Here is a 27815-nt window from a genome sequence, read left to right on the forward strand (position 1 = left end):
TTATTTGGGTAGATGGTGAGACCGTATACGACCGCCTAATTAATTGACACCCCTGTGTCAATTCGTAAACAGTACTCAGGAACTTTCCTTTCACCGTCTCTTTCTAGACGAAGCTGTAAGTTGGCTGAGGGCACATTTGCATGTTGGAGGTTAATCTGGAGGAATCTCAAACTTCAGACTCTCTTCCAAGAGCGCTAGCTCAGCGCTTAAGTTGTATTCGACCTTCACCTTTTCAAATAGCTGTTCGAGACTGAAAATGGAGTCGCCCCCAGAACTCGCGATGTCAGAGAGACCATGGTCGTCCGACCATCTCCATCCGTCATGCAGACCGCACCGTAGCTGGAGTGCCATCGGCCCTGGCATCCGTCGAGAGTATCCTGAGGACCACTCGTTTGAAACCATAGCTTATGGCTTCCTTGGTTTCGCTGAGACGACTGACGGCCTCAGAATTTAGCAGAATCAGCGCTTGCCGATATGGTTCGTCGGTTCTCTCCTGCCTAATTACCCTCCAGTTATGTGTGGGCAGTGACGGGTTCCAGTATCTAAGGATTTCCTTAATCTCACTCGAAGAGGAAGGTTCAGCTAGCAGCCAGACGCGAACCCTAGGGCGAAGCGGAAGGTCCGCCTTGTCCACAGCCTCTAGCCTGGCTCTCTTCCAAACCTCCCTATGAGAGACTTAATCTTTGTAAAGCCGGACAGCCGGTCGCTCATCTAATGAGTTTATGAAGCCCATGGTGCCATACGGCATTCTCATATTTTGGGGGTGGCCCTGGGTGTCCTTTAACTGGCCGCCGTCACTCTCTTCCATTCCTCTCCAGATTTCTCCACATTTTCAACTAATATCGTTATTATTAGTTAGTTATTCTGACTATTCAACAAATTCACATGACCACTCCGAGGACACTGTTTTGACTCAATTGAGGATATAAAAGCTGAATCGAAGAAGGCTCTGATGGCCATCACGACGGAAGATTTTTTCAAGTGCTATGATGACTGAAAAATTCCTTGGCATAAGTGTATTGCAGCGGGAGAACATTACTTTGATGGAGATGAAATGGATAAGATTCACCTTTTAATTTGATCACACTAATATGTAGGTTGTTTTTTTATAAAACTGAATATCTGTAATCCTTTTCCAACATTCGCAACGATTACGCATATGAAAATTGGTAAGTAATACGAAATTTCAGGCACATTCTTTGTTCGATATTTTTATCCATTGTAAACGTTGCAACGCACTGCTGAGCTGTACCGACTTAAACAGCTGCTGCAAACTAACTGGATGACAGATCGTAGTCATATTTGGCATAATTTTTAAGGACAGTCCGATCGAACTTAGCAAAATACAATTTTTTTAATTATCATTAACCCGGGTAATTTAAATTATAATTTCCTTTTACTTTATTGTCACAATGTATATCTCCCAAAAAAATATATATTATGATATAAAAATCAAACTCCAATGAAGTTATCGAAATAAAACTTTGCAGAATAATGTGTTCAAATAACTTACATTACCTTTTGTATGTATGTCGAAAGAGTGGTCCAACTACTGAAACCTGGGAAGCCTGTCAACTTATGAGAGTCTTATCGCTCGATAGATCGTGGTCTCAACCAGAAACCGCAGCTTTTGACACAATCTAAATTGTTGGTATTATTTCGAAGTGAACAATATATGTTAAGAAGAATTAAACAAGGGGTTCCGCAGTAGAAGGAGTTTCTATTACCTCATACGCAGATAACAGTACAATAATGAAGTCGGGTATGTGCTAAAAAGTAAACAACTACAACTTTCTCGCTTTTTCGGATATCAAGAAGATATAGACTTGCCATAACATATCATATAGGGAGATATATTCCCATCGATCATCTACGCAGCGAGGCTCGCATGCTCTCTCCAAGTATTTTCTGCTCGAATGTTTTCGCAGCGTCCATCCAGACAGCCACTTGCTCAAAGCGGAGTCACCTCCTAAGATCATTTCTTCAATACGTACACAAACGGGATGAATATTCCGACTAATTCCCGACAGGCACTGAACGCAATTCAAAGTGTAGTTATTTACTTCTTCATTGACTTTCTCTCAGTAAATGGCGTACTTGGAGTCCGAACCCTGTAGAACAAAAGCTCAGGTTGCCGCGTGAAAGAAGAGAGACCATGGTGCAATTTTTTCTAGCTGGTTAAACTTCTCGTTGATCAGAAAAGATCGGTATGAGATTGCAATTAGGTTGGGCTAAACAAGTACCTAGACGTTTGCCATTTGCTATACCACCGATTTGGACCGAACAAAAGGATCGTCAGGGAATGTTGTTTTTGTTTGATCAAACGAAAGGCATTATAACACGCTATCCCACCACCTAGTATCCGAACTTGTCTTTAGCCAACAGTCCCATCTTACATAGTGCCGAACTCGATTAGTAATCTGAAAGGGGAATTCCGCAAACTCAGCGATATATAAAAGATAAGAACTTTTAGGAAAAACTGAATAATCAAGAAAAATTCACCCGGAAAACATTTTGTGGACGTTTTTCAAAATTTGTAGAAAACAATAAATCGGAAAAGCACAAAGTCTTAATAAGTGAACTTATAATGTCATATAAAGCTTTGGGGTTTTATATATGCTTGAAAGTACATATGATGTACTATTTTTTATTTTAAAATATAATTTCTCCAAACGTAGCACAGCTGCTGTTTGTAATTTTTAAGAAAATATATGTTTTGATGTCACAAGAAAACCTGGCGTGTCATTTTGTTTTAATTCATATTATGTTTTTGCCCTAGTACATTCAAAATTTCATATGAGTTTAAGTGTGGCAAAAAATGCAAATATTTTCTTAACCAGTTTAATTAACTGCTTTTAATTGTGATACTAATTTACTAGTTTTTAAGAATTATGTTAAATTGAATTTGAAATATGAGTCTTTTTTTTATTAAAATGACCAGAAAAGTTATACATTTTGGCATTTGCCTAGGGTGATAAACTGTCTCCGGCCCAAAATGTAATTAAGTGAGGATACGACTTATACAATACATATGTTGCTAGGACTAAACCTCTCGGTTTCGTCAAAAAATTATTATAAATTGTTTCTAATATTATTATATGTAAATAAATGATCAGGTTGGCGAGTTGACTTCTGCCTGGCCGTTCACGCAAGCCATAACTTGAGTAAAAATTTAAATATCTTGTTGAAACTCAATACACGGAATCCATCACCCCAAGGGAGGGCGGTATTTTAGATGAAAGAATCGGATCCTTAACACAACCACAAATCGCCACTAATAGAAACTTAAGGCTCTACAATAATATAGAAGTATTTTTAGCATTTCTACCGAGGCTGTGAAAATGGATAAAATAGGGTTACTGTGCCGCACACTTGCCATATAACGATTGTGTTGAATACTTCTTAAGGTGCGATAAATCATTGAATTTGAAAGTCCATGTGATTTGTTCACCTTTTAGTGGCCGATCAGATAGAATCAGATGGACTTTCAAGAGCACCTGACAATTTTAGGTCACTTAAAGGCACTAATTTATGTACATATATAGCATAAATCAATGTATAGAGTAGCAACTTTGGCTGCTTAGTGCCTTTATGGGAACTTTTTATGGAAAACATTGGTGTTATGTATTTTCACATCAATTCAATGTATGAAATTTTGCCCTTTCTGCTGAATTTACATTAGATATATTTCATTTGAGGATGATTTGAATATAAGTTTATTGAAGAAGAATATAACAATAAAACTAGGTAAATCTACCACATATAATATAATTTAATAAACTACGATTTTTTTCAGGCCGATAGTCTTAGTTACTAGTTGCCTTGCTAAATGTAATGTAATTATTTATAATTATAGTTCATAAAAATAAATAAATAAATAAAAATACGATTTTAATTTTGTAAGTTCCAAGAGTATGAAATGTTGGATTACACCCAACTTAGCTCTTTCTAACTTGTTTAATATACATACATATATAATAGTTTTGCTAATATCTGAAAGTATTTCCCCGCCATTGATTTTTTCAAATTGCGTGAGTATAAAATGTTCTGCTCGCCACTAGGAGGATGGACTCATGTGTAGAAGTTCACGCAAGTGAGGAAACCAACCAGATTGATCATGTTGTGATAGACGGAAGACACGTTTCCAGTGTTTTAGAGATGCGTGACCTCCGAAGTCCGAACATCGCCTCGGACCACTATTTTGTTGAAGTCCAGATTCGCACCCGCCTCTGTACAGCAAAAAACGCACGTCAACAAACACAAGAAAGGTTCGATGTCGAGAAGCTGCAATCACAACAGACACCAGAACGTTAGGATCGACCACAACACGTGCGGGATGGGATAGATACCGAGAGTTCGGGATGACGCATTTGTAGACAGAAGAAGAAAGAGATCGAAATGCGTGAGTATAAAGAGCTTGACAAGCCTGCCGACAGGGGTAATGCTCGAAAACTCTAAGGCTAACAAAAGGTTTCAAGACCGGAGCATACTCTTGTAGAACCCCCAAAGGTGATCTAGCGATCGATGCCCAGAGCATACTAAAATTATGGAGGGAACATTTCTCCAGCCTGCTTAATGGCAGTGAAAGTACAACGCCAGTAGAAGGCGAACCCGATTCCCCAATCGATGACGATGGAGCAGACGTTCCATTGCCCGACCATGAAGAAGTTCAAACAGCACTTACCCGCTTGAATAACAACAAAACGGCGGGGGCCGATGGATTGCCGGTTGAGCTATTCAAACACGGCGGCGAGAACTGATAAGGAGCATGCATCAGCTTTTTTGTAAAATATGGACGGACGAAAATATGCCCTCTGTGCTCTGCTCAATCCCCAAAAAAGGAGACTCCACAATCTGAGCGAACTACCGTGGGATAAGCCTCCTCAACATCGCGTATAAGGTTCTGTGGAGCGTATTGTGTGAAAGCATAAAGCTCACCGTCTACAAACGGATTGGACCTTATCAGTGTGGTTTTAGACCTGGGAAATCAACAACCGACCAGATATTCACCATGCGCCAAATTTTGGAAAAGACGCGTGAAAGGAGAATCGACACACACTACCCTTTCGTCGATTTGAAAACTGCTTTCGACAGCACGAAAAGGAGCTGCCTTTATGACGCGATGTCTGAATTTGGTATCCCCGAAAAACTAATACAGCTGTGTAAACTGACATTGAGCAACACCAAAAGCTCTGTCAGGATCGGGAAGGACCTCTCCGAGCTGTTCGATACCAAACGAGGTTTCAGACAAAGCGATCATGCGACTTCTTCAATCTGCTGCTGGAGAAAATAATTCGAGCTGCAGATGTTATTGATATTAATGGAACAATGAGATATACGACGACATTGACATAGTCGAGTGACATGAAAATACTCCAGCTCTGAGAGTATTCGACACAGTATCCGCCGGGGAACACAGAGGAGGAGGAAGACCTTCACTTCGTTGAAAGGACCAGGTGGAGAAAGACCACGTAGCGAAAAGAAGAAACGACTGGCGCGGTGTTGTTAACTCGGCCAGTGGTTCCAAAACTTATTTTGTTTACCGCCCACTTTGAATATAAATATTTTTTTAGCGCCCTCATTTTTTCACCTATTTAAAAACCACTATAACTTCAAAGTAATTATTGTGACCTATATATGTATATTAGCGGAGAATTCTAAATGAAACTTTTACTATAACCAGCAACTTGAAACCTAAGCGCAAACCTTTGGTCTCAAGTTAACTCTTACGGGCTCCGCCTGCCAATAAGAATGATTATTGAAACACAACTTTATAGTATTAAAACAGAGAATATTTTATTAAAAATAAAACTAAAATAATCGATCCATATATAAAAACTAATGTGAAGGATGAATCTGATGCTGTTTAATAATTTTGTTAATATCAGGTTCCAATTTACTCAAGAACAGTCGCAAGTCGCCACGTTCGGTAACAAGCAAACGATTTCTATTTTTAGTAAGCAGTGTTGTCACAGCACTAAATCTACGTTCACACAAATATGACGATGGGAATGCTATCAAGAATTGTTGAACGATTGACCACAATCCAGGGTACAATTGCGAGATCGGGTTTTGTAGCCGAACATTTTTGAGCTTGATTTTTATTTCCTCGTTTGCTGTCAATTCTATAAGTTCTTCTTCCAGCTGAGGTGACATTGCTGTGTTGACATTTGAAAACGGATCCAACACCCAGTCTGGTATTTCCAAGTTCAAAATGTCCTGGTATCGTTCGGTGAAGTCAATGTGGAGGTTTTCCAAATGTTGGCAGTAGGCAAACAATTCGTCGTTACTGCATGATAATGATAAATTCGGAAAATTGTGAAACTCACGTCTGCCCAGATTCTTTTTGTGTAGAAGCAGTTTGGCTGCGAAAGCAGCAACGACGTTTTTTGTTTTAATTAAATTAGGTTATCGCCTTGCAATTGGAGATTCATGTCGTTGAACAATTTAAACAGGTCTGTCATGTAAGCTATATCATTCTTTGATGTTATGAGCTTGTCTTGAAATTCTGTATCTTTAGTTTCCAAGAACTCTATAACAGAGTCAAACAGGTTGTAGAATCGAGTCAGACAATTGCTTCTTGATAGCCAACGAACTTCAGTATGAAACACAAAGCTGATGAAATAATCTATCATTCAAAGAGCTGTTGCGGATTTTATTGACTGCTTTGATGACATATTGCACTGATTGAAATAGTTTCTCTCTTAAGTTTCTAGCAACTTAATGTTGTCTATGAATAACGCAATGTACACCAAGGACATCTGGAATTTTATTTTTTAACTACGCTATGAAGCCTTTATGGCACCCTGTCATAGCCGGAGCGGCATTCGTAGCAACTGAAATAATATTTTTCAAAGGAATTTCTTTCTCATCGCAAAACTTTTCCAATATATTGAAAATGGTTCCGCCGTTTTCATTGGTCTCTAAATTTCTGTCAAATAATAGTTCTTCACATATTTTCTTATCTTTAATAAAACTCACGTAAGACAACAACAATGCTTCATTAGTTGGTAAAGTAGACTCATCCAGCTGAATTGAAAATTGACTTGACCTCAGGTGATCGTACAATGTTTTCAGCCATTTCATCAATTCGTCTTTGCACAGAATTATTACTCAAAGGAATTTTTCGGGTAATATCTGCGGCCGGTTTATGAAGCACGGTAGTTATTACTTCATTTATTGCTGGCAATATTAACCCTTCTTCGATGTTATTTGGTTTGCCTTTTTGAGCAATTAACAAAGAGATATTGTACGAAGCTCGAAGTCCGTCGTCATCTTGCTTAGCAGCCGCCGAAAATAGTTTTGCTACACTTGGCTGAGTATTATGCTTTTTCTCTAGGTCTTGAAAATATGCTACATTCTTGTCTCTCTTATCTGGATGCATTTTATTCAAATGATCTTGCTGTCTTGAAGGCTTCATTGCTTCATTCGAAAATGTTTTTAGACATAGAAGACACAATGGCGACGATGAGTTTGTGTCATTTTCAATGAATCCGAATTTAATGTATTCCGCACAGTATTGCCGTCTCTTCTTTTTTACTTCCGACATTGTTTTGCTTTGAGAAATACGTTTAACTTCGCGAGTAGTGTAAAGGAGGCGTAAGTAATGCTCATCTATTGCGCGCAAAAGCACAAAGGAATATAAAATAAATATTACATTGTTTATATAGGAATGCTTGAGCACAATTATTATATAGTAGTCCAAACATATGAATCTCTTATTTTTCCTAGAAATACATTTGTAAGAAAGGATAAAGATCCTTTTTTTATTTTCCACATAAAAGATTTAAGGAGTTCAAAAGCTCAAAACGTGCGTTACATCAGCTACCTACCCGACGTCATTTCGCAAGTGATAAAATAAATTATTCAAGAGTTCAAAGCATTCGCTACATCAGCTCGAACCTACCTACCCTACACCTTTGCGCAAATGATTATATTATGATAGCAAATGTCCACATACAGATTTGGCAATGGCAATAGCAATACGTTTGACAGTTAGTATTCTATAAATTCTATCCTGTCGAGATGCCCCGTTATGAAACGGAGCGACCGATTGACATGATTTTCATTTTTTCTATATTCAATAAAATAGGACAGATATATGAACTACGCGGAGAGAAATATAGAACCGAGTTTGAGCAATCTTTTAATTCATCTTAGTTGATGTTCACAAGTTGTTGTTAAGAGTCGAGAGCTCATGTAGTCGTTGTCTAAGAGGCCTCCTAGCTAAATAAAATTACAAATAACCTCCCAGGCCCGTACACAACGCCCCCATTTTCTTTCTGGGTCTCTTACCGCCCCCCTTGATACCTGCAGCGCCCACAAGGGGGCGTTATCGCCCACTCTGGGAAACACTGGTCTAGGCCAATAAAGAAGAAGGAGCCACGTTCTTACTTATTGATACTTGATCTATATAAGTTAGCACCCCATACATTTAAAAAGTATCATATGATGCATTAATATCATATGATACAAAGCAATATAATATGACACCACTAAATCGCTGAGAGTGCGACACGTGTAGTGGCAACTCGTGGGAAGCGCAACGTCAGCGAAGTGCCAACCTGTGGAAAGCGCAGCGTCAGCAAACTCCATACCCGTTGCAGCGGCAAACGTAGGTTTAGAGTTAAGCGTAAATAATTGTAAAATTCAGTTCTTGTACAGAATTCAATAAAGAAGCATAGCTCCCAAATAAAGGGGCATTGCTCCCAAAAAAGGAGCATAGCTCCCAGAAAACATTTTTTTTTAAAATAACTAAACGTTTTTTAACTGGCGCCCGAGCAGGGACCAGCGCGCGTAAATAGTAACAGCCTGAAAACAAAAAGTAAGGCTTCGCGAGTGGCGAACGGTAGTGATTATGAATAGAAAAGGAAAAAAGCCTGAAAATAAAAAGTAAGGCTACGTGAAAAGTGTAAATACAATAAATACTGTGCTAACGAGCGGCTACAACGCACAACGTGGGATTTTTAAACGCCGAGGGACCTCAGTACTGTTAAAGAAAAGGGACAACCCCGGAGCGCATCACAACATCCTATGGAAAGCTGGAAACACCTAATGTAAGATTTATAAAATATTATATTTTAAGACTATTATAAAGAATATCATAAAGAATACGGAATTTGAATTGAATGCGACACAAAAGGAAAAAAAGAAATTATAAAGAATTTTATTATTATAAAGAATACGAAACTTGAATTGAAAGAAATTAATTATCCGACACAAAAAAGGAAAAAAAAACCTTAAATTAACGTAAGCTTTGCAAAAAGATTCTAATATTGTCAAAGAAAGTACTATTACAAAAAAAAATTTTTTTAAAAAACTAATTAACGTAAAAGAAAAGATTATCATAATGCCGGATACAGCTGAGGAGCTAATTGAGCAATTAAATCAAATGAGGATAGACTATGGGCAAACCACCCATCCTACAAATCCCTCCAACCATCCTTTAAACCCTCCCACCCCTAACCGAACTTCCATAACGACAATAGTTCGAGAAGTACTCGAACGAATGAGTACTCAGAATATTACTGACTTTACCGAACCCGACCACAGTGTGACACTGAACGCGAACAACATAAACGAACTAGATAAAATTCCGGACATGGTTAAATGCCTTAGAGAATTTTCAGGACGACCAGGAGAATTTAACTCCTGGAGGAAGAGCGTAGACAGAATTTAATTAGCGAGATAAAAAATATCACAAATAATATAATTAAAACCATACAAAAAGAAAAGGTTTAGAAATTGAAACATTTTTACAGCTAAAATACAAATTAGAAATAATTAAGGAAGAAATTTTAAATATTGCACACACAATACATTGGGCAAAAGCCAACATAATAAATTCTTTTATTCTATTAAATGAAGAAATAAATATTGTAAAGGAAGTAATAGACAATAACAATATTTCATATGTAAATTTAGACGAAGCACTCGAAACTTCCGAAGTAAAAATTGCAACTAATGGCAAAATTATAATTTATATTGTTAGCCTCCCAACCGTAGATAACCAAAATTGTAAAACATTAGATACTAAGCAGTGAAACATAACGGGAGAATCAATAAAATCAATTTTAATACAATTTTAAACTGCGAAAAGGGAATTTATGGAATAGAAAATTATTGTAAGAAATACAATTCCCTACAAATATGCTTAAGCAATAATGTAGTAGATTTAAGTAATGATACTTGTATGAATAATCTTTTAAAAAGTCGTTTGCCAAACTGCACGGAGGTCAACAATCAGCATATCCCAACTATAGAGAAAATGGGACCTGGAAAATACAACGGAGAAATTTCAATAAACAACGAATTTACATTTTTAAATGGGACCAATAGAAGGACTCAACCAAATTTTCAATACACCTAAAGACTCAAACGAGGACGTTTGAATTTCAAGGGGGGACTAGTTAGCACCCCATACATTTAAAAAGTATCATATGATGCATTAATATCATATGATACAAAGCAATATAATATGACACCACTAAATCGCTGAGAGTGCGACACGTGTAGTGGCAACTCGTGGGAAGCGCAACGTCAGCAAAGTGCCAACCTGTGGGAAGCGCAGCGTCAGCAAACTCCATACCCGTTGCAGCGGCAAACGTAGGCTTAGAGTTAAGCGTAAATAATTGTAAAATTCAGTTCTTGTACAGAATTCAATAAAGAAGCATAGCTCCCAAATAAAGGGGCATTGCTCCCAAAAAAGGAGCATAGCTCCCAGAAAACATTTTTTTTTAGTAAAAAGAACTAAACGTTTTTTAACTTATATGAATATCTGCGAAAAATTAGTAACTATTATTTCCTACAGTGGATATTAAATACACAGTACAGTTCTTACTTTAATAATATCATAATTCCTAAACTATAATAATAAAAAAGCAATATTTTGTTTATTTTTTCTCTTTTGTTGTAGTTTCATGTACAATGGAGAAGTAAATATAAGACAAGATCAATTACAAGATTTCTTAAAAGCTGCACATATGCTTCAGATACGTGGCTTGACAGATGTTTCTGATAACTACTGCCCTCCAGAATTTAATTTATCGGAAAAAAAAACACTGGATAATTCCATCATCAGCAGTAAAGCATACAAAAAGGATTCTGATAAAGATGACTGTAATGCAGAATATATAGAAAAGTCTAGTAATTCTTCAAAATACAAACTGTTTTCTGATCGTCCAATTACATCCGCATTGATGACCAGCTTTAATAACAACTCTATTAACCCATATCTTATAAAGGAAACACAATCGGCAGCAGTAAGTTTTAGCTACTAATTGCAGTTTGTAAATTATTTTAAGTCATGCCTGTGCAAATAACATTGTTAACTTTTTATATAAACTTTTATATGCTCCCTTTCTATGTGCGGGTAATTTATGCATTATAAAAAAGTTGCGAAGTAATGCGTACATATTTATATACATAACTACATATGTATATATTCGATTTTAATCAGATTGCGTATGTTCTTTAGTTAAATCAAATTGTTTACTTAAATTTGCTTTATCAAATTTGTGTACTTTTATCCAAGTTATTGGGTATGAGTTATGCATATCTTGATTTAAGCTATAGCTTATCCCTAATTTCTGAAAAGTAAAAATAGCTTGTGGCGGTTAGATTTAATTTAAATTTATTTGCAACTTTAATTTCATTATAATGTCAATTTTAAAGTTCGCGCCAATATCGATCTGACTTTTGATGTGATCGTTAAATGACATTTCACACATAACCATTTCGTTACATATAACCGTACAAATATCATAGAGTTCAGTTAGTCAGTCAAGTCGAGTTATTCATATCACACACATCTCGTGTACAACATTTCTCAACAATTTTCAAATTAATAAATAAATAGTTTTTTAGTGGATTTCAAGCATTTAATTCATTTACAAACCCACAAAATGGTGACCCCGACGATTTAAAATTTAAAATTATGCAGAACTATGAATTTCACTATACGCGCGATCAATGCAGGGCCCTTTTTCAGTCCCCGTTGTGTAAACGATCAAGCTATTCTACTCGCTCAACGAACAGAATATGCGGCCAAGTGCTGTGTAAACATAAATTGAACACGCGGTCATAGAGTGAACGACAACAAACATTCTTGAACAAATCGTGCAGTGGAATTTTTTCAGTGACTCAGCAAAAATTTATTCTGAGAAATGTTTCCTTTCGGACCTAATCCATTCGAAAGTGCATCATTCGTCGAAAATTCCGAGAAGGTCGAAACAACGATACACACCGCAAATATGACTACAGCAACGGCAACTCCAACTACAAACACAGTCACAACCACTACACCGGCAAATAATGGCAACAACAGTATCATTTACTCCACAGCTATCAGCGCACCTCGAAACCGCGGAGAAGTGTATAAAATCGGGATAAAACAATTTTGTCTTTAGCAAACAAGAACCGGATTTGTTTTTCATCCTAATGGAAGCGCAATTCCGTAAAGCAGAAATTTCAATCACTCAAACGAAATACGATCACGTTATCAGCTTGTTCGACGTTGAAACACTCACGAATGTTGCCGATATTGTGTGTGCCCCATCAACAACAGGGAGATACGACACAATTAAAAGCCGATTGATCAAAGATTTCACCGATTCGGAAATCGAAAAAAGAAGCTGAATCGAATGGTCAAAGAGTGCGACTTGGGAGATCAAAAACCATCTCAACTGATTTGACAAATGCGCATTTTGTCCGGCGGTGCATTAAATCACAATGCAATCAAAACATTCTGGCTCGATAAATTTCTTGAAAGTGTGCGAGCTGTGTTGTCAATTGCCGAAGGAAATTTAGAACGGTGTGCTCAAAAAATGATATAAACTGGCAATTTCAGTTCAGTTTCAACGGTTCAAGGTCAACAATCTAAGTCAAACACCCAAGCGGATGGTTTCGCCGCCATGAAACAGACGATTGACGATCTCCGACGAGAAATCAACGAAATCAAAAAAATTCTTCCAGCAATCAACGTGGCCGCAGTCAAACACCAGCACGCGACAAAAAACAACGTTCTCGTAGTCGTTCACAAAGCCAGATTAGCAAGTTCCCGAATTGTTATTATCATCATCGATTCGGCGCTGATGCCAAGAAAAGTTTACAAGCGAGCGCATTCAAGAAGGAAGGAAACTAAAGACCGCTTCGCCTCCGACGGTCAGCGAAGCGGTCAGATAAAATCACGCCGTCTCTTTATCACCGATCGTAAGACTCATCGTAAGACTCATTTTAGTCGACACGGGAGCAGATTTTTCAATTTTACCTAAATCATCAATTAAAGAGAAACTCTAAACATCGAATTAGTCGCTATCATCAACATCAACACATACGGCAACAAACTAATTTCAATCGACTTAGGATTACGAAGGGAATTCAACTTCATAATCGCTGACGTCACAAAACCAATTTTGGGTGCATATTTTCTCGACAAATTTGGTCTTCTGGTTGATGTAAAAGGCAACCAACTCATTGACAGAAAAACTAAACTCGAAGCAAAACGCGTTTCTAATTTCATTCAATAGCGACAACGTATATCAAAAGCTGCTAAGTGAATTTAAAGATCTCACGACAACGACTTGTTATGACAAGACAAAAGCAACGAAAACAGCTGTTCGTCATCAAATTATCACCAACGGACAACCAGTTTATTCAACTGGTCAACGCTAAATGAGAATTTGAGTACATGATCAACACGGGAATTTGTCAACCATCACAATGCGAATAGGCCAGTCCATTAAACATGGTTCCAAAAAAGGATGGATTTTGGCGACCATGTGGAGATTATCGCCGTTTGAACGCTCAAACAGTTCGCGATCGCTACCCTGTTAAACACTTTCGCGATTTCACGCGAATCACGATTCATGGATCAGGCATTATTCGGTTTGGACTTCGTATTCTACTACATCGACAACATTTGCATCGCATCGTAGATCAAAGAAGAACATTTTTAACATCTTTACATAGTTTTGGAACGGTTACGCGAACATGGCTTGAAAATCAACGTCACCAAATGCGAATTCGCGAAGGAAGAGGTGTTATTTTTGGGTCATCGAGTCAGTAAAGCCGGCATTTGACCATTAACCGACAAAGTGGACGCCATCGCAAATTATGCAAAGCCAGAAATAGGCAAGAAACTTCGTAAGTTCCTTGGAATGATTAACTTTTATCGCGATTTTATTCCAAATGCAGCTCAAGCTCAGAGCTGACTACGCGTTCTAATCAAAGGCAACAAGAAAAATGACAAATCGCCAGTTATTTGGACCGAAGACGTCGAAAGAGCTTTCGAAGAATGTAAGCAAGCATTGATCGATGCAGTTACGTTAGCACATCCATTGCCAAACGCTAAACTGACACTTAATGTCGACACTAGAAATTTTTCGGTCGGAGCAAATTTGAGCTACTCGGATTTTATTCAAAACGAATGACCGATCGCCAGAAGCGCTACAGCCCATATGATCGCGAGTTATTAGCCATTTAGCAATCAGTCAAACATTTTAAACACATGATTGAAGGTGGGCGCTGCACAATTATGATCAATCATAAACTAATAACATTCGCATTTTAACAAAATCCAGAGAAGGCATCGCCACGACAATTGAATCATTTGGATTTCATCGGTCAGTATACCACTGATATCTGTTACATTCACTGAAAAGACAACATCGTTGCCGATTTTTTCTCCCGCATCTAGAGCGTATCAACCTGCGAAGCAATCAATTTTGAAGAGTTGGCTGAGAGTCAGAAAATCGACCAAGAATTCAATGATTTTTTAAAGAGCAACACGGCAATATTAAAACTAAAATTAGTTAATATCCTGAACGCAACCAGTATTTTCGTCATCAAGTATTCAACTCTGTTCATAACATGGCTCATCACAGTAAAAAGTCAACAATTAAAATGATCAGCGAGGGCTGTGTTTGGCCAAATGGTACAAACTTGTATTTCATGCCAAAAATCCAAAGTTGCGCAACACAACAGAGCAGCATTTCAAAGTTTTTCTACACCAAGTAGACGCTTCGAATGTATTCATATCGATTTGGTCGAACCATTGCCAATTTCAAATGGTTATCGCTATTGTCTTACTTGCATCGATAGATACACTCGTTGGCCAATCGATATTCCAATTGAAGACATTGAGGCCGATACCGTCGCCAAGGCTTTAATCAACGGTTGGATAACTTTCTACGGTGTGCCAGCTAAAATCACCACAAATTAAGGCAAGCAATTTAAAGCAAAACTATTCAACGAATTAGCACGTATGATTGGAACAAAACACCTTCGTTCAAGTCAACGACATCCACAAGCCAACGGCGTGATCGAACGCTTTAATGAAACCATAAAATCAGCTATCAAATATCAGAACACCGAATGCTGGTCCGAAACACTGCCAATGATCATGCTTGAACTTCGCTGTGTGTTCAAAAAGGACATCAAAACAACACCATCAGAGATGGTTTATGGCGAGACACTCAAACTACCATGCGATTTCTTCGAAAACATTGACGACGATAGTTTTGGCACCGAATTCTTTCAACAATTACGCGACCTGATGAGGAAAATTTAACCCGTTTCAGTGTCGAATCACGCTAACAACAAAGTCTTCATTAAAAAGGAATTGCAAACTTGCGCACACGTTTTATTGAGAGATGATGCTGTTCGATCACCTCTTAAAACGCCATACGGCGTTCCATACGAAGTGTTGAGCCGAAACGACAAAACATTTGAAATTCTCGTCAAAAAGCGCAAAGTTCGCATTAGCATATATAGAGTCAAAGCAGCATTTTTGCCAATCGACGAACCGTCATCATCAGCATGAAACGCAATCATACCACGATCGAATTAACATCGGGCAAAAATCAAAACAACTACACTCAAACCCAAAGCGAGCAATCAAAGTCAACGATAAGCGGAAGAACCGTCAACAAACCTAAACGATACGTTTCTTTCACAGACAATTAGTTATTAATTTTTAATTTTTGCCGCGACTTAATTATCATTCAGCCACTGACGGGGGAGTACTAGTACTGTGGCGGTTAGATTTAATTTAAATTTATTTGCAATTTTAATTTCATTCTGATTTCAATTTTAAAATCTGCGCCAATATCGATTTGACTCTTGATTTCATCGTTAAGGCGCTGATAGCGCTAGCGTTCCCGTAGATGACATTTCACTTTCGTTACACATAACCGTACAGATAGCATAGAGTTCAGTTAGTCAGTCAAGTCGAGTTATTCATATCACACACATCTCATGTAGAACATTTCTCAACAATTTTAAAATTAATAAATGAATGGTTTTTTAGTTATTGTAATAGTGATGTAATTCATTTACAAATCCACAAGCGCAAGAGCAGAAACAGTTTATTTTTGGGCTTTTATTCATGTAAATTTTCTGGTTAAGCGGTTAAAAGATGCAGTTTGGTTACAGTTACTGTTGAGTTGCGGTGTAGAGGCTACCGTTAACCACCTTATGTATGTATATACTTGAGCAGACTATGCTCAGGCGGAATTGTTTGCGAACATGTTCGTACACACAATAATTGTTAAGGAAATTCAAATGTTTTTTTATGTAATGCGAACAACAATGGATACAATTAAGTTCTGAATAAAACATCATTCAAATAACATCCACGATTTCTTTTGCAGGAACGAATTCGATTAACCCATTTTTCGAGTACTTTGTCCACGAAATCAAGTCGTATGTCATGAATAACACGTTCAACCTTGACTTCTAAGAAGAAAGTCTGGTTTATTACTAAATACCAATTACTACAAATAACCCCACCTTAAGTAGTCTAATAGTGTTAAATCGCAACTTCTTGGAGGCCATTCAATTACACAATTTCATGAAATATTCGACTCTCCAAACTTTTCTCGCAATAATGCTTGTGCACGTTCTTGTTGGAATCAGATATTGTCAAGATCAACTTATTCCAACTGCGGTCATAAAAAGTTGGTTATCATCGATCTATACAGCTCTGGAAGTAATGGTGTCACCAGCTCCATTTCGAAAGAAGTCCCTACCGATGATTTCACCAGACCAAAACCACACCAAACTGGATGAATGTAATCGTTGTTCATGAATAATTTGTGAATTTTCTTCGCACCACAATAGACAGTTTTGTTTATTTACCGCACCACTCAGATGAAAGTGAGCCTCATCGGAGCAGATGACTTTCCTAATTATTTATTTTTGTTTTGATAATAAAATTGAAAAATTTGTAAACGTTCTTTTTGCGTATATCCGTAGTATCTCTTTCCACGATGAAATTGCAAACATCACAGAATATAATGAAAAAATAATTACAGATCACATTACAGATGACACATTTAAAATGGCCGAGCCGAAATGACACTTAGAAATCATTTCATGCCTATTGCAAAACCCGATAGTTAGAATGTTTCAATATCCGATTTTTTTAGGAAATTTTTTATGTTACCATGATTATCTTTATTACAATGGAATTATAAAAACGTATTTTTTCCTTCTGCTGTTATACTTTCGAATAATGATAAATTAGTAATATGAAATAAATACCCGTAAATGGAAAAATCTCCATTCTCAAAAAGGCATATAAATATATGACGATCATATGTATATATTTTTGTTGCAAGTAATATGGTTTGGAAGAGACTTGGATATACAAGTTTGTCTTGGAATGTGTCTCGAGAGCTCGTTGTATGTATATCGTACAGATTTTGTACTACACAATGAATTGCTGTTAAATAAATATATATTTTTTCAAAATGTCTGATTAGCGTATGTATAGTAAACTCATTCTTATATATAATATGATTTGTTATTTGAAGTGATTTAAGTTTTTTTTTAATTTTTTTTTTTTAATTTTTGTAAGCAAACATTATCACGAACAGAACATTGCGATTTTTTCTTTTGAGAATGCTCCGAATCAGTGGATATATTGTTGAATCACAACGCGATAACCAGTCCTCAACAAAGTTTATGTTTCCTGGCTACTTCACAAACTCTTCGATAAACGTGTCCAAATTTTCGCATTTTTGTACTCTCGCAACATATTGCCATAGGTAATAATTAGGTGAGGTTGTTTGTATCACCGGAAACCAATCGAGATATATACCCAATTATATAAATGATCAATATGTCAAAACAATTTGATATTCGAGTGATTGCAAGCGATAACTTGAGTAAAATTTTAAATAACTTGATGAAACGTGTTCCTTGGTACATGTGATTCCAGTAATGAGGGACACCTGTGCGATAAATTTGTTTAAAAGTAGGCGTTGTTCCGCCCCTTTAATTGTTAAATCATACCTTTCAAACCGCTGAAGATAGCTCAACAAAAATTGCTGAGGAGAAGTAACTTTAGCACTTCTTCATATCCTATGAAAATTGGCAAAATCAGATAAAAATCACGTCTACTACCAATATAACGGTTATATTGAAAACTGCTAAAAGTACTATAATTCACTGCGGCACAAGCATTAAATTTCACAAGAAGAAAGGTATAGACAGGAAGATATGTACGTAAACTTGGAATAAGACGAGAACCAATTTTCAACAAATTTGGTGTGTGAGGTAATCCAAACATTACTATCATACGCTGTAAAAACAGATGTCAACTACGCCAACTTCCCATATACCAATTTTTTAAATTCAATCTAATTCTTTCACTTTCAGTACACAAATCAAGTTATTTCATCCTACGCGTAAAAGGTGTTAAAATCAGACTAAATACATATTTTCAATGATCAAAACACCAAATATGTAGACTCCTATTCATATTGCCGATCCTTTACTAAACATATGGTTAATCTGTCAGTTCAGAATTGAAATTTGGCAAGAATATGATTATATGATTAGTTTATTTCAGTTTTATATTTTTTATGGTGATGAGCCAACCCACCATTTCCCGTTGTATCGAATATATTTGTAAATTGGTGGTGGAGCGTAACACGGCGAAGTTCGTTTTTGTAATTCTGTTGAAGAATACAATAGAATTAAGACTCGGTAAATTGTATTCCAATTTAAAAGAAAATAAATCGCTATACAATAATTTTATTCCAGATTTTATTCGAAATTTGGAATAAAAGGTGTAATTGGAGCAATTGATTGCACTCATGTTGGCATAATTGCACCTGCCTTGTCAAACACAGTTGTACCGCATGATTATATGAACAGAAAAGGTTTTTATAGCATTAATGTTGAAGCGGTAAGTATTATATTCAATAACTAATTATTAACTAATTTTTCCAATAGGTTTGTGACGATGAACTAATTTTCCGACTCGTGAATGCAAAATTTCCCGGCTCATGTCATGACTCCGGTATATGGACTACTTCGCTAGCAAGGATAAAGTTAAGTTCAATATTAGGCACATAAAAGCAAGAAACACGATTGAAAGAGCATTTGGAGTTTTAAAATCACGCTTTCGTTGCATTTCAAGAGAACGTACATTGCGGTATAAACAATCCAAAGCTGCATTATTTGTTTATACTTGTACAATATTTTAGAAAACCATGGCATTTTTCTAAATGAAACCGAAATATTGCCAGATCGATCACCTCCTGAAAATGTGGGAGCAATCTCTGAAATCCATTCGGGATAGTATTACACTCGAGGCAGAGCAGCACGTCAAAGGTGCATTAACACATTAAATAATTAAAATTCTACATATACATATATTTCAATTCAAACTTCATTTATTTATAAAATAAATAAACATAACAATAAATAATTGATATACATAAAAAGGAACATTTTTTACTTTCACTTTTTTGTACAAAAAACATAACAATAAAATAATTCATACAAGTATATTCATAAAAAGGAACATTTTTCACTTTCACTTGTTTGTACAAAAAACATCACAACAAAATAATTCATATGTACATAAAAAACCACATTTTTTACTTTTTCTCAACAAGCGACACCATCGCTGCCGCTAAATTATCAATGGATTCCGAGTGTTTATTAATTTAATCTAAAGTTTGAATACGGAAAGCTCTCTCCTCCTCGACTTTTCCTTTCATTAAATCCATATAATTTCGGAACATTTCGTCCGTCGTCATTTTTTTACTACGGGACGATGACGGAGTGCAATCATTGGACGTATCCGAAGTCGTATTTAGAGGTGACGGTGCAGCTGTGAAAACTACTTCTTCCTAAATTAGAAAAAGAAAAAAACAATTATAAATTCTGCACACTCGTATTGGTCTTTCTTGCTATTCTTACCTCTGTGTCAATGGTTGGTACATCAGCCAACCCATCAACCGCAATTGACCCTAACGTTTCTAACGCTCTCTGCTCACTTGTTAAGCTGGGACCGCCACCTGTCACCAGCTTGTGCGCCTTGGCTTTCCTTGCGCATGACCTTATTTGGTTTTTCCAATGGCTCAGATTCTGTAAATAAAAGGACATAAATACATACATATGCCAATATCTATGGTTAAATATTACCTCTCTCCATTTTGTGGGGTTCCGAGTGGGCCCTTTTAGGGCATTTAATTGCACGGAGAGTTCCGCCCAAAGCTCCTCCATTCTTTTCGGCCGCGATGGGTCGTTTTTGTGTAACTTTATCTCCGGGTGAACCCGCACAAAGTTGAGATAGCACTCTATTTGCTCCTTCGAGGTGCGCAACACTTTATTATGATCTGTAAAAAAGATATATTATACATATACTATAATAATCATAAAATAATGAAATTTATATTGTTTACAATTACTTACCTTCCTTTTACATTATTATCAAATATAAGGATGAACACATGTGTTAATCGATAACTGTGTTGTTAAATTTTTTCATATTTACTTAACAATTGATTCAGATAAAATGCATATGTTAAGCATTTATTATAAACTATTTCAGTATTAGTTTTCAATAATTGTACTGTGCAATTATTAAGAAGAAGTTTTACTGCTGAAATTTTATGAAAAAAAAACTAATTGCATGTAATCGTTTCATACATTACGATTGTGCACTTGCACTCATCTCTAATCAGCTAAACTAAACAGCTGATTGCTGCCCTTCTTTTCACCATACTATTTGGTGAATATTTTTGAGACTGTATCTGCCAGAATACCAAAATGAGACATCCTGACTAAAAAGTCACTAAATTACGATTGTGACAATTAGAGACATGAGACAATCGTGACAAGCTGAATACCGGCATAAAATTACACTGTCCAACAAATGAAGACTTTTTGAATGGAACAGAATAGCGACTTCATAATTCTGAAAGGGTATGTTGAGTAGATCATTTTTGTAGAACAAACTTATGGTCCAGCACGTCTGAGTTTTTTTTTACAGTGGGTCAAAGTTTTCATTTTTTGGTCGAAGGGAGCATTAGACTATATGAAAAAATGTTGTAAGTTAATGTCTGAGAGAATTCTTATGGTCAGAGTTGTATTGTGGAATTGTATGAGGATTATTTTTGTGGGAGATCTTAACCCTCTAACTGGTTTCTTTATGGGTCAATTTGACCCTTTTTTCGAGAAAATCTAAAAATATCCTTTAAAAAAGGACATTTAAGGATTAAAATATTCTACGAAAATGTTTGGCGGAAAATTTCAGTGGGGGTCACCAAAGACACCATTGTTGTAAATAAAGCTCTTTACGATTGATAAAAAATTACACGCCAACATATACAAAGTAGGTGAAAACGTCGTCAAGTTCGGCCGGGCCAAACACTGACTTCTCGCGTCTAGTCGGCTGTGACTTACAAATCAGGTGTGATAAAATTAAGCATAATTGACTTACTAAGCAGTACATATCGGGTGTGATTTTTACAAAAATTAATATAAAAAAAGAACAATTAAAGCTTAAATAAGCATGGCGGATTCTGTTTGCAAATTAAGAGATTGGTTTTGTTTTATTTGTGGACATTTTACGCACCTTCAAAGCAGAAGAAAGATATTCCCTACAATTGAAGAACCATATTTTCTTTTCTTTGGAATACCATTTTTATGTGAAGCTTGGATACCAAAAACGGTATGTACTACTTGCGAAAGTGGTCTTTTGACCTGGTACAAAGGCGGTACTAAGGTGCTGCCATTTTCTGCGCCTATTGTATGGATTGAACCTGAAAATCACAAATCAGATACATGCTATTTCTGCGTAAATTACAAATTTGGTAGAAGCCAAAGGCACTACGCGATAATGACATACGAAGCAACAAATAATGTCATTTTACCAGAAGTGCGCTGAGAAGGTGTTCCGGTGCCTCAACCGCCTACACATACATTTTCGGCCAATATGACTTACGCCAATACAGAAATAACAGCGGCGGTTGAAAACATATCAGATATAAGCTACTTGCCTCCTGGTGGTTTAAACATATGTCCTAATTTGATAGACCAAGCTTATTTTGAAGATCTTGTAAGAGATTTAGGACTAACAAAAGAGAAAGCTGAAATATTATGTTCCAGATTGAAAAACAGGAATTTGATAAAAGCCGATGTAAAAGTTACATCGCCAAGAAAAAGACACGCCGATTTGGAAAGTTATTTTAAAAAATCAGAAGAACTTGTATACTGTTGCAGTATTGAAGAGGTTCTAAGATATCTAAAGCTTCCACTGGACTCTTCCGCTTGGCGACTATTTATAGATAGTTCGAAACACAGCTTAAAAGCAGTTTTACTGCACAATGGAAATCAGCATCCATCAATACCGGTTGCGTATTCCACAAAAAAGGATGAAACATACGCAAATATTTCAAATCTCTTAAATAAAATTGAATACTATAAATATAAATGGGAAGTATGCGCAGACTTCAAAATGATTGCAATATTGACTGCAATGCAAACAGGATACACAAAATATATGTGCTTTCTTTGTAAATGGGATTCACGTGTTACCAGCAGCCATTATCATATTAAATATTTCGAAGAACGTAAAGAAAATATTATTGGTGACTTAAATGTAATCCATGAATCTCTTGTCCCAAAAGATAAGGTCATACTTCCACCGCTGCATATTAAGTTGGGCGTGGTGAAAAATTTTATTAAAAGCTTAAATACACAAGGATATGCTTTCAAACGCATTCAAACAATTTTCCCCAGATTATCTGCAGCAAAATTAAAAGAAGGTAAAATACGGTTTTAAGAAATAATTTATTTCATTTAATGTAAACTACCTTTTCTAGGAATGCTCGTTGGACCCGATATAAGAAAATTATTACAAGATGAAGAATTTTATGGTCATCTGTGGGATATGCAAAAGACAGCATTTGACTTTATGCAGCTGGTTATATCAGAATTCTTTGGAAACTCAAAAGCACAAAACTATGCAGAAAATATTGAAAGCATGCTAATCGGTTTTAACAATATTGGCGTTAAGATGTCACTAAAGCTGCATTTTCTGCACTCTCATCTCAATTTTTTTAAAGAAAACCTTGGAGCGGTTTCAGATGAACACGGTGAAAGGTTTCATCAGGATATAAAGGTATTGGAAGAAAGATTCAAAGGGAAATCCCAAAGTGTAATGCTTGCTGAATACGTGTGGGGCTTGTACAGAAACCTTGACACATCGGAACATTCACGTCAAGCTAAATACAGGAAAGCATATTAAGTTTAATCTTTAATCCATTGTCCTACTACTGCTGAAGCAAAAAAATAAATATGTACATACTATAATAAACCACTATTAAAACAAAATTATAATTTTTTTATCAATCGTAAAGAGCTTTATTTACAACAATGGTGTCTTTGGTGACCCCCACTGAAATTTTCCGCCAAACATTTTCGTAGAATATTTTAATCCTTAAATGTCCTTTTTTAAAGGATATTTTTTGATTTTCTCGAAAAAAGGGTCAAATTGACCCCTAATGAAACGAGTTAGAGGGTTAAGATCTTCCACAAAAATAATCCTCATACAATTCCACAATACAACTCTTACCATAAGAATTCTCTCAGACATTAACTTACAACATTTTTTTCATATAGTATAATGCTCCCTTCGACCAAAAAATGAAAAGTTTGACCCACTGTAAAAAAAAACTCAGACGTGCTGGACCATAAGTTTGTTCTACGAAAATGATCTACTCAACATACCCTTTCAGAATTATAGGGTCGCTATTCTGTTCCAAAAATGCTGTTGGACAGTGTTATTGAAGTGAAACTTCTTAGGCGACTTCGGAAAAGGTTGCGTTAAACGTTTACCGCTTCAGTGGAGGGAGAATAGCGTTGAACGATTAACGCAACTCGGAAGGAGAAGAGCAACAGAGAAGGATGAGTGCGAGAGAGAGAAAGAACGAGAGTAAAGCAGAGAACTTAAAGCATAGAGAAGTTGCAGGTTCGACAGTGAACATTTGTTAGATTTGTAGTAAGAAATTCTCCTCACTACCACAGAATTCACGCTGTGAAGAGAAATAAATACACTTACGTAGTATGTATTTTCGGCATATGATGACGTGGCATGTATGCCTAAGCAGAGAATATGAAGAGACATAAATATATGTACGCATGCCCATGATTACACTCCCAACGAATGTAAAGAATTTCGTTCTGCTTGTTTAAATTTTTGCTTTCAACCAGGGAATCGCTTGTATGTGCAATGTATGCATATACATAAATATGTATGTATGCTTCTGGGTTTTGCCCTCAGCAATACAATATTGACATATAAACATAATTATGATATGAGTATAATTTTGTATGAACGCATGCATAGTAATATTTATAGTCAATTTGGATATTTAATCAAATATAGTTAATTTTACAACAAAGACGATTTCATTCATAAACACAGCCGCAAATTCCACAAGCGACCTCGCTTCATTCATAAAAACAGACGCCGTAACATCTCCCCGAGCATGCCTTTGTCAACAAGCGTCTTTTCGCGACGATGGCAAAAGCTAAATATCAAAAATTGAACAACTTCTATCCATTTTCTGGAACATCACTAAGAAGTTTAACTTCTTCCGCGCGTAGAGACTCCACGCACTAGTTTTTTTATTTAATTCCATCACGAGTTAATTTCATATTGAGGGCAGAGAAAGAGACGGCCTCATTTCGCTAGCTTTTGACAATTTCTCAGGTATATTCAAGAACATATTTTTAAGTAAATTTACAAATACATTGTAACAAAAAAGTACACGGTAATTGTTAAAACACGCATATATTTAATTTTTCATCTATATTTATTTTGTCGCCTTCGGGGCTCGATGCGTAAAAATTCAACTTTAGCGGGACTTGCCGTGTTTCATATGCAAAATATCCGCTAAAATCTTTTGACTGACGATCAAATGTAATGCACTACTGAGGTGTACTTAAGCAGCTGCTGTAAACAAACTGGTTGACAGATCGCGTTCATATTTGGCATAGTAATGAAGGGCAGTTCAACCAATTCAACAAAAAACATTTTTTTAAATATCACTTCCACGGAAAATTTAATAACAATTTCCGGTTGCGTTTTTGTCCCAATTTGTATAACTCAAAAGCATTATATACCACTATGGGGATTTGGGTAATGTGTAGACCTATAGCACACATTTATGGCATTAAATATGCAATATTGTATTTTAATTTTGTTAAAATATCTTAGATATTGTTTAATATATGGTATACGGTACAATAACAACCGGACATTTGAAAATCTTATACTCGTATTAGCTACATATGTATGTATATCAGAAATAGAGGTAGTATTGAACCGCTTTTATCTATTTTTGTCATTACTACATATTAATAATAGAAAAAGACGATATCTTAATTTCGTTAAGGTACCTCACATACCATTAGCACTACAATGTCAGCTGGATATTTAAAAATCCTGGTATTAGTTAAACAAGCAAGTTTTAACCCGATTTTATTCACTTTAGGCACAAAGAAGCGCTTTTATTACTGAAACACGTTCGATTGCATTAAAATTAACATGCAGTCAGTCGGATAAAGTGCATCCTAAAACTGAACCGGAAAATTGCGGGAAAAAGAAAACCGTAGTGAGAAAAACGAATATAGCGCGAGAAACAATAACGAATAACATTTTTGAGCAATGTGTTGTTGTAAACGGTCAACAATTAATGGCATTTATTGATACGGGCAGTGAGTGCTGCATGGTCAGAGCTACGGTAGCAAAGAACTTAAAATGTGAACAAGAAAAATGCGCATTAAAAATAAGTGGTTTTTGTGGTGGTATTATATACGCCCACGCGAAAATTCGTGTACAAATACAAATTGAAAACCTAAAGCGGGACGTTATATTATATGTCGTAGATGATCAACTCCTAACAGCAGATCTACTGCTGGGCCAAGACCTTTTTAATGATATGCGGGCTGTTATTGTAGATGGTCGTATAACTTTTGCAAGCGGTAATAAATTTACTATCGATGATATAAAGGGCGGTATAAGCGAGTTAAGTGCTAAAAATGATTTAGTTGAACTGTTGAATAGTTACGGTGATATTTTTGCAACGAACATGCATGAAATAGGCAAAACCGATTTAGTGGAGATGTCCATAGATCTTGATACTGACGTTCCTATCGCGCAGAAACCATTTCGGGTTCCTGAACCTGAAAAGAAAATCATCGCGGAAATGATTAACGAACTATTAGCGTGTAATATTATTACAAAATCAAATTCTGAATATGCGAGTCCAATGATTCTAGTTAAAAAGAAAAACGGTAGTGAGCGTTTATGCGTTGATTTCAGACGATTGAATCTACATATGCGTAAAGAAGTTTTTCCAATGCCAAACATTGAGGAACAGTTGCAAATCGCAAAGCAATACGTGTATTTTACTGTGCTCGACTTAAATAGTGGGTATTACCAAATACCGATTGCGAAAGATAGTCAAAAATATACTGCTTTCGTAACAACGGAAGGATTGTTCGAATTTAAACGAATGCCCTTTGCACTTAAATATGCGCCAGTCGTTTTTTCGGGATTAATTGCCAAAATTAAAGAGCGTGTTAAGTGTAACGATATGATGAACTATATGGACGATATATTAATCGGAAGTCAAACGGTAAACGAAATGTATGAAAAATTACATCGAATGTTGAGTGCTCTTCGCGACGCAAACGTAACGTTAAATATACAAAAATGCGAGTTTTTGAAAAACAGTATATAATTTCTGGGTCATGAGTTGACACCTGACGGTATTGCGCCAGGACTAGTTAAAACCCTTCCGATACGAGATTACAAAACGCCAACAAGTGTAGTCGAAGTTCGGCAGTTTCTCGGTCTGAGCGGGTACTTTCGTAAATTTGTGCCAGCTTATGCGTTGATAGCCGCCCCGCTAATTCGTTTACTTCATAAAAACGAACCATTTATATGGGCAGAAGATCAAGAAAGTGCGTTTAATAAACTGAAAACAATTTTAGCGTCTCGACCAGTGATGACTGCATTCCGGGTTGATGCACAACAACAAGTACATACTGACGCGAGTTCGATTGGTCTGACCGGTGTTCTATTGCAAAAGGAAAACGAAGACTGGAAACCAGTCATATACTAAAGTCGCGCGACTACGCACGCGGAAAAACATTATCATAGCTACGAGCTGGAAACGCTCACGGTTGTCGAATCCATCGAAAGATTTAGATACTATATTTACGGTAAAAAAATAAAATTGATTACTGACTGTAACGCTATAAAAACAACAATGAAGAAACGTGAGCTAGTGCCGCGAATCGCTAGGTGGTGGTTGCGTATTCAGGACTATGATCTTGAAATTGACCATCGTAGTGGGCAGCGAATGGCGCATGTAGATGCATTAAGTCGTTTTCCTGTTGAAGCATCACACGAAATTGAAACAGCATCGCTACGAACCGACAAGGTACAGATTTCTGAAGAAGATTGGCTGTTTGGCATGCAGTTGCAGGATGAACACACCAGA

The 27815-nt window shown here is 36.4% G+C and overlaps 3 protein-coding genes and 1 long non-coding RNA gene across 11 annotated transcripts in view; 3 read left to right on the forward strand and 1 right to left on the reverse strand.

Annotated features, from left to right (window-relative positions):
* The window catches only part of LOC126765217 (protein abrupt-like), a 299753-nt gene that overhangs the window by 88645 nt on the left and 183293 nt on the right, over positions 1–27815 (forward strand). For all 6 annotated transcript variants that reach the window (XM_050482846.1, XM_050482845.1, XM_050482847.1 and 3 more), the window contains one exon: positions 10916–11261. In XM_050482846.1, the coding sequence (XP_050338803.1) occupies positions 10916–11261 (346 nt within the window). The remainder of the gene's footprint in view (positions 1–10915; positions 11262–27815) is intronic.
* Positions 18380–19737, forward strand: LOC126765452 (uncharacterized). Of its 3 annotated transcripts, none has more exons than XR_007668411.1 (5): positions 18380–18558; positions 18661–18797; positions 18854–18990; positions 19048–19192; positions 19240–19737. It is a non-coding gene; the product is annotated as an uncharacterized LOC126765452 (long non-coding RNA). The 3 variants fall into 3 exon arrangements; XR_007668410.1 differs by having other exon boundaries at positions 18382–18558; positions 19048–19166; XR_007668409.1 differs by having other exon boundaries at positions 18381–18558; positions 19048–19737.
* LOC126765374 (uncharacterized) lies at positions 19756–20750 on the reverse strand. Its single transcript, XM_050483103.1, has 4 exons — positions 20710–20750; positions 20440–20633; positions 20215–20382; positions 19756–20144 (listed from the first exon to the last, which is right to left on the reverse strand). Exons 2-4 carry the CDS (start codon positions 20518–20520, stop codon positions 19959–19961), a joined length of 435 nt encoding a protein of 144 aa, XP_050339060.1. The 5' UTR covers positions 20521–20633; positions 20710–20750; the 3' UTR covers positions 19756–19958.
* LOC126765258 (uncharacterized) lies at positions 22011–23634 on the forward strand. The gene is made up of 2 exons (XM_050482953.1): positions 22011–23066; positions 23124–23634. Exons 1-2 carry the CDS (start codon positions 22235–22237, stop codon positions 23546–23548), a joined length of 1257 nt encoding a protein of 418 aa, XP_050338910.1. The 5' UTR covers positions 22011–22234; the 3' UTR covers positions 23549–23634.

The sequence above is a fragment of the Bactrocera neohumeralis genome, unplaced genomic scaffold (genome assembly GCF_024586455.1).
Source record: "Bactrocera neohumeralis isolate Rockhampton unplaced genomic scaffold, APGP_CSIRO_Bneo_wtdbg2-racon-allhic-juicebox.fasta_v2 cluster10, whole genome shotgun sequence".
Lineage (NCBI taxonomy): Eukaryota > Metazoa > Arthropoda > Insecta > Diptera > Tephritidae > Bactrocera > Bactrocera neohumeralis.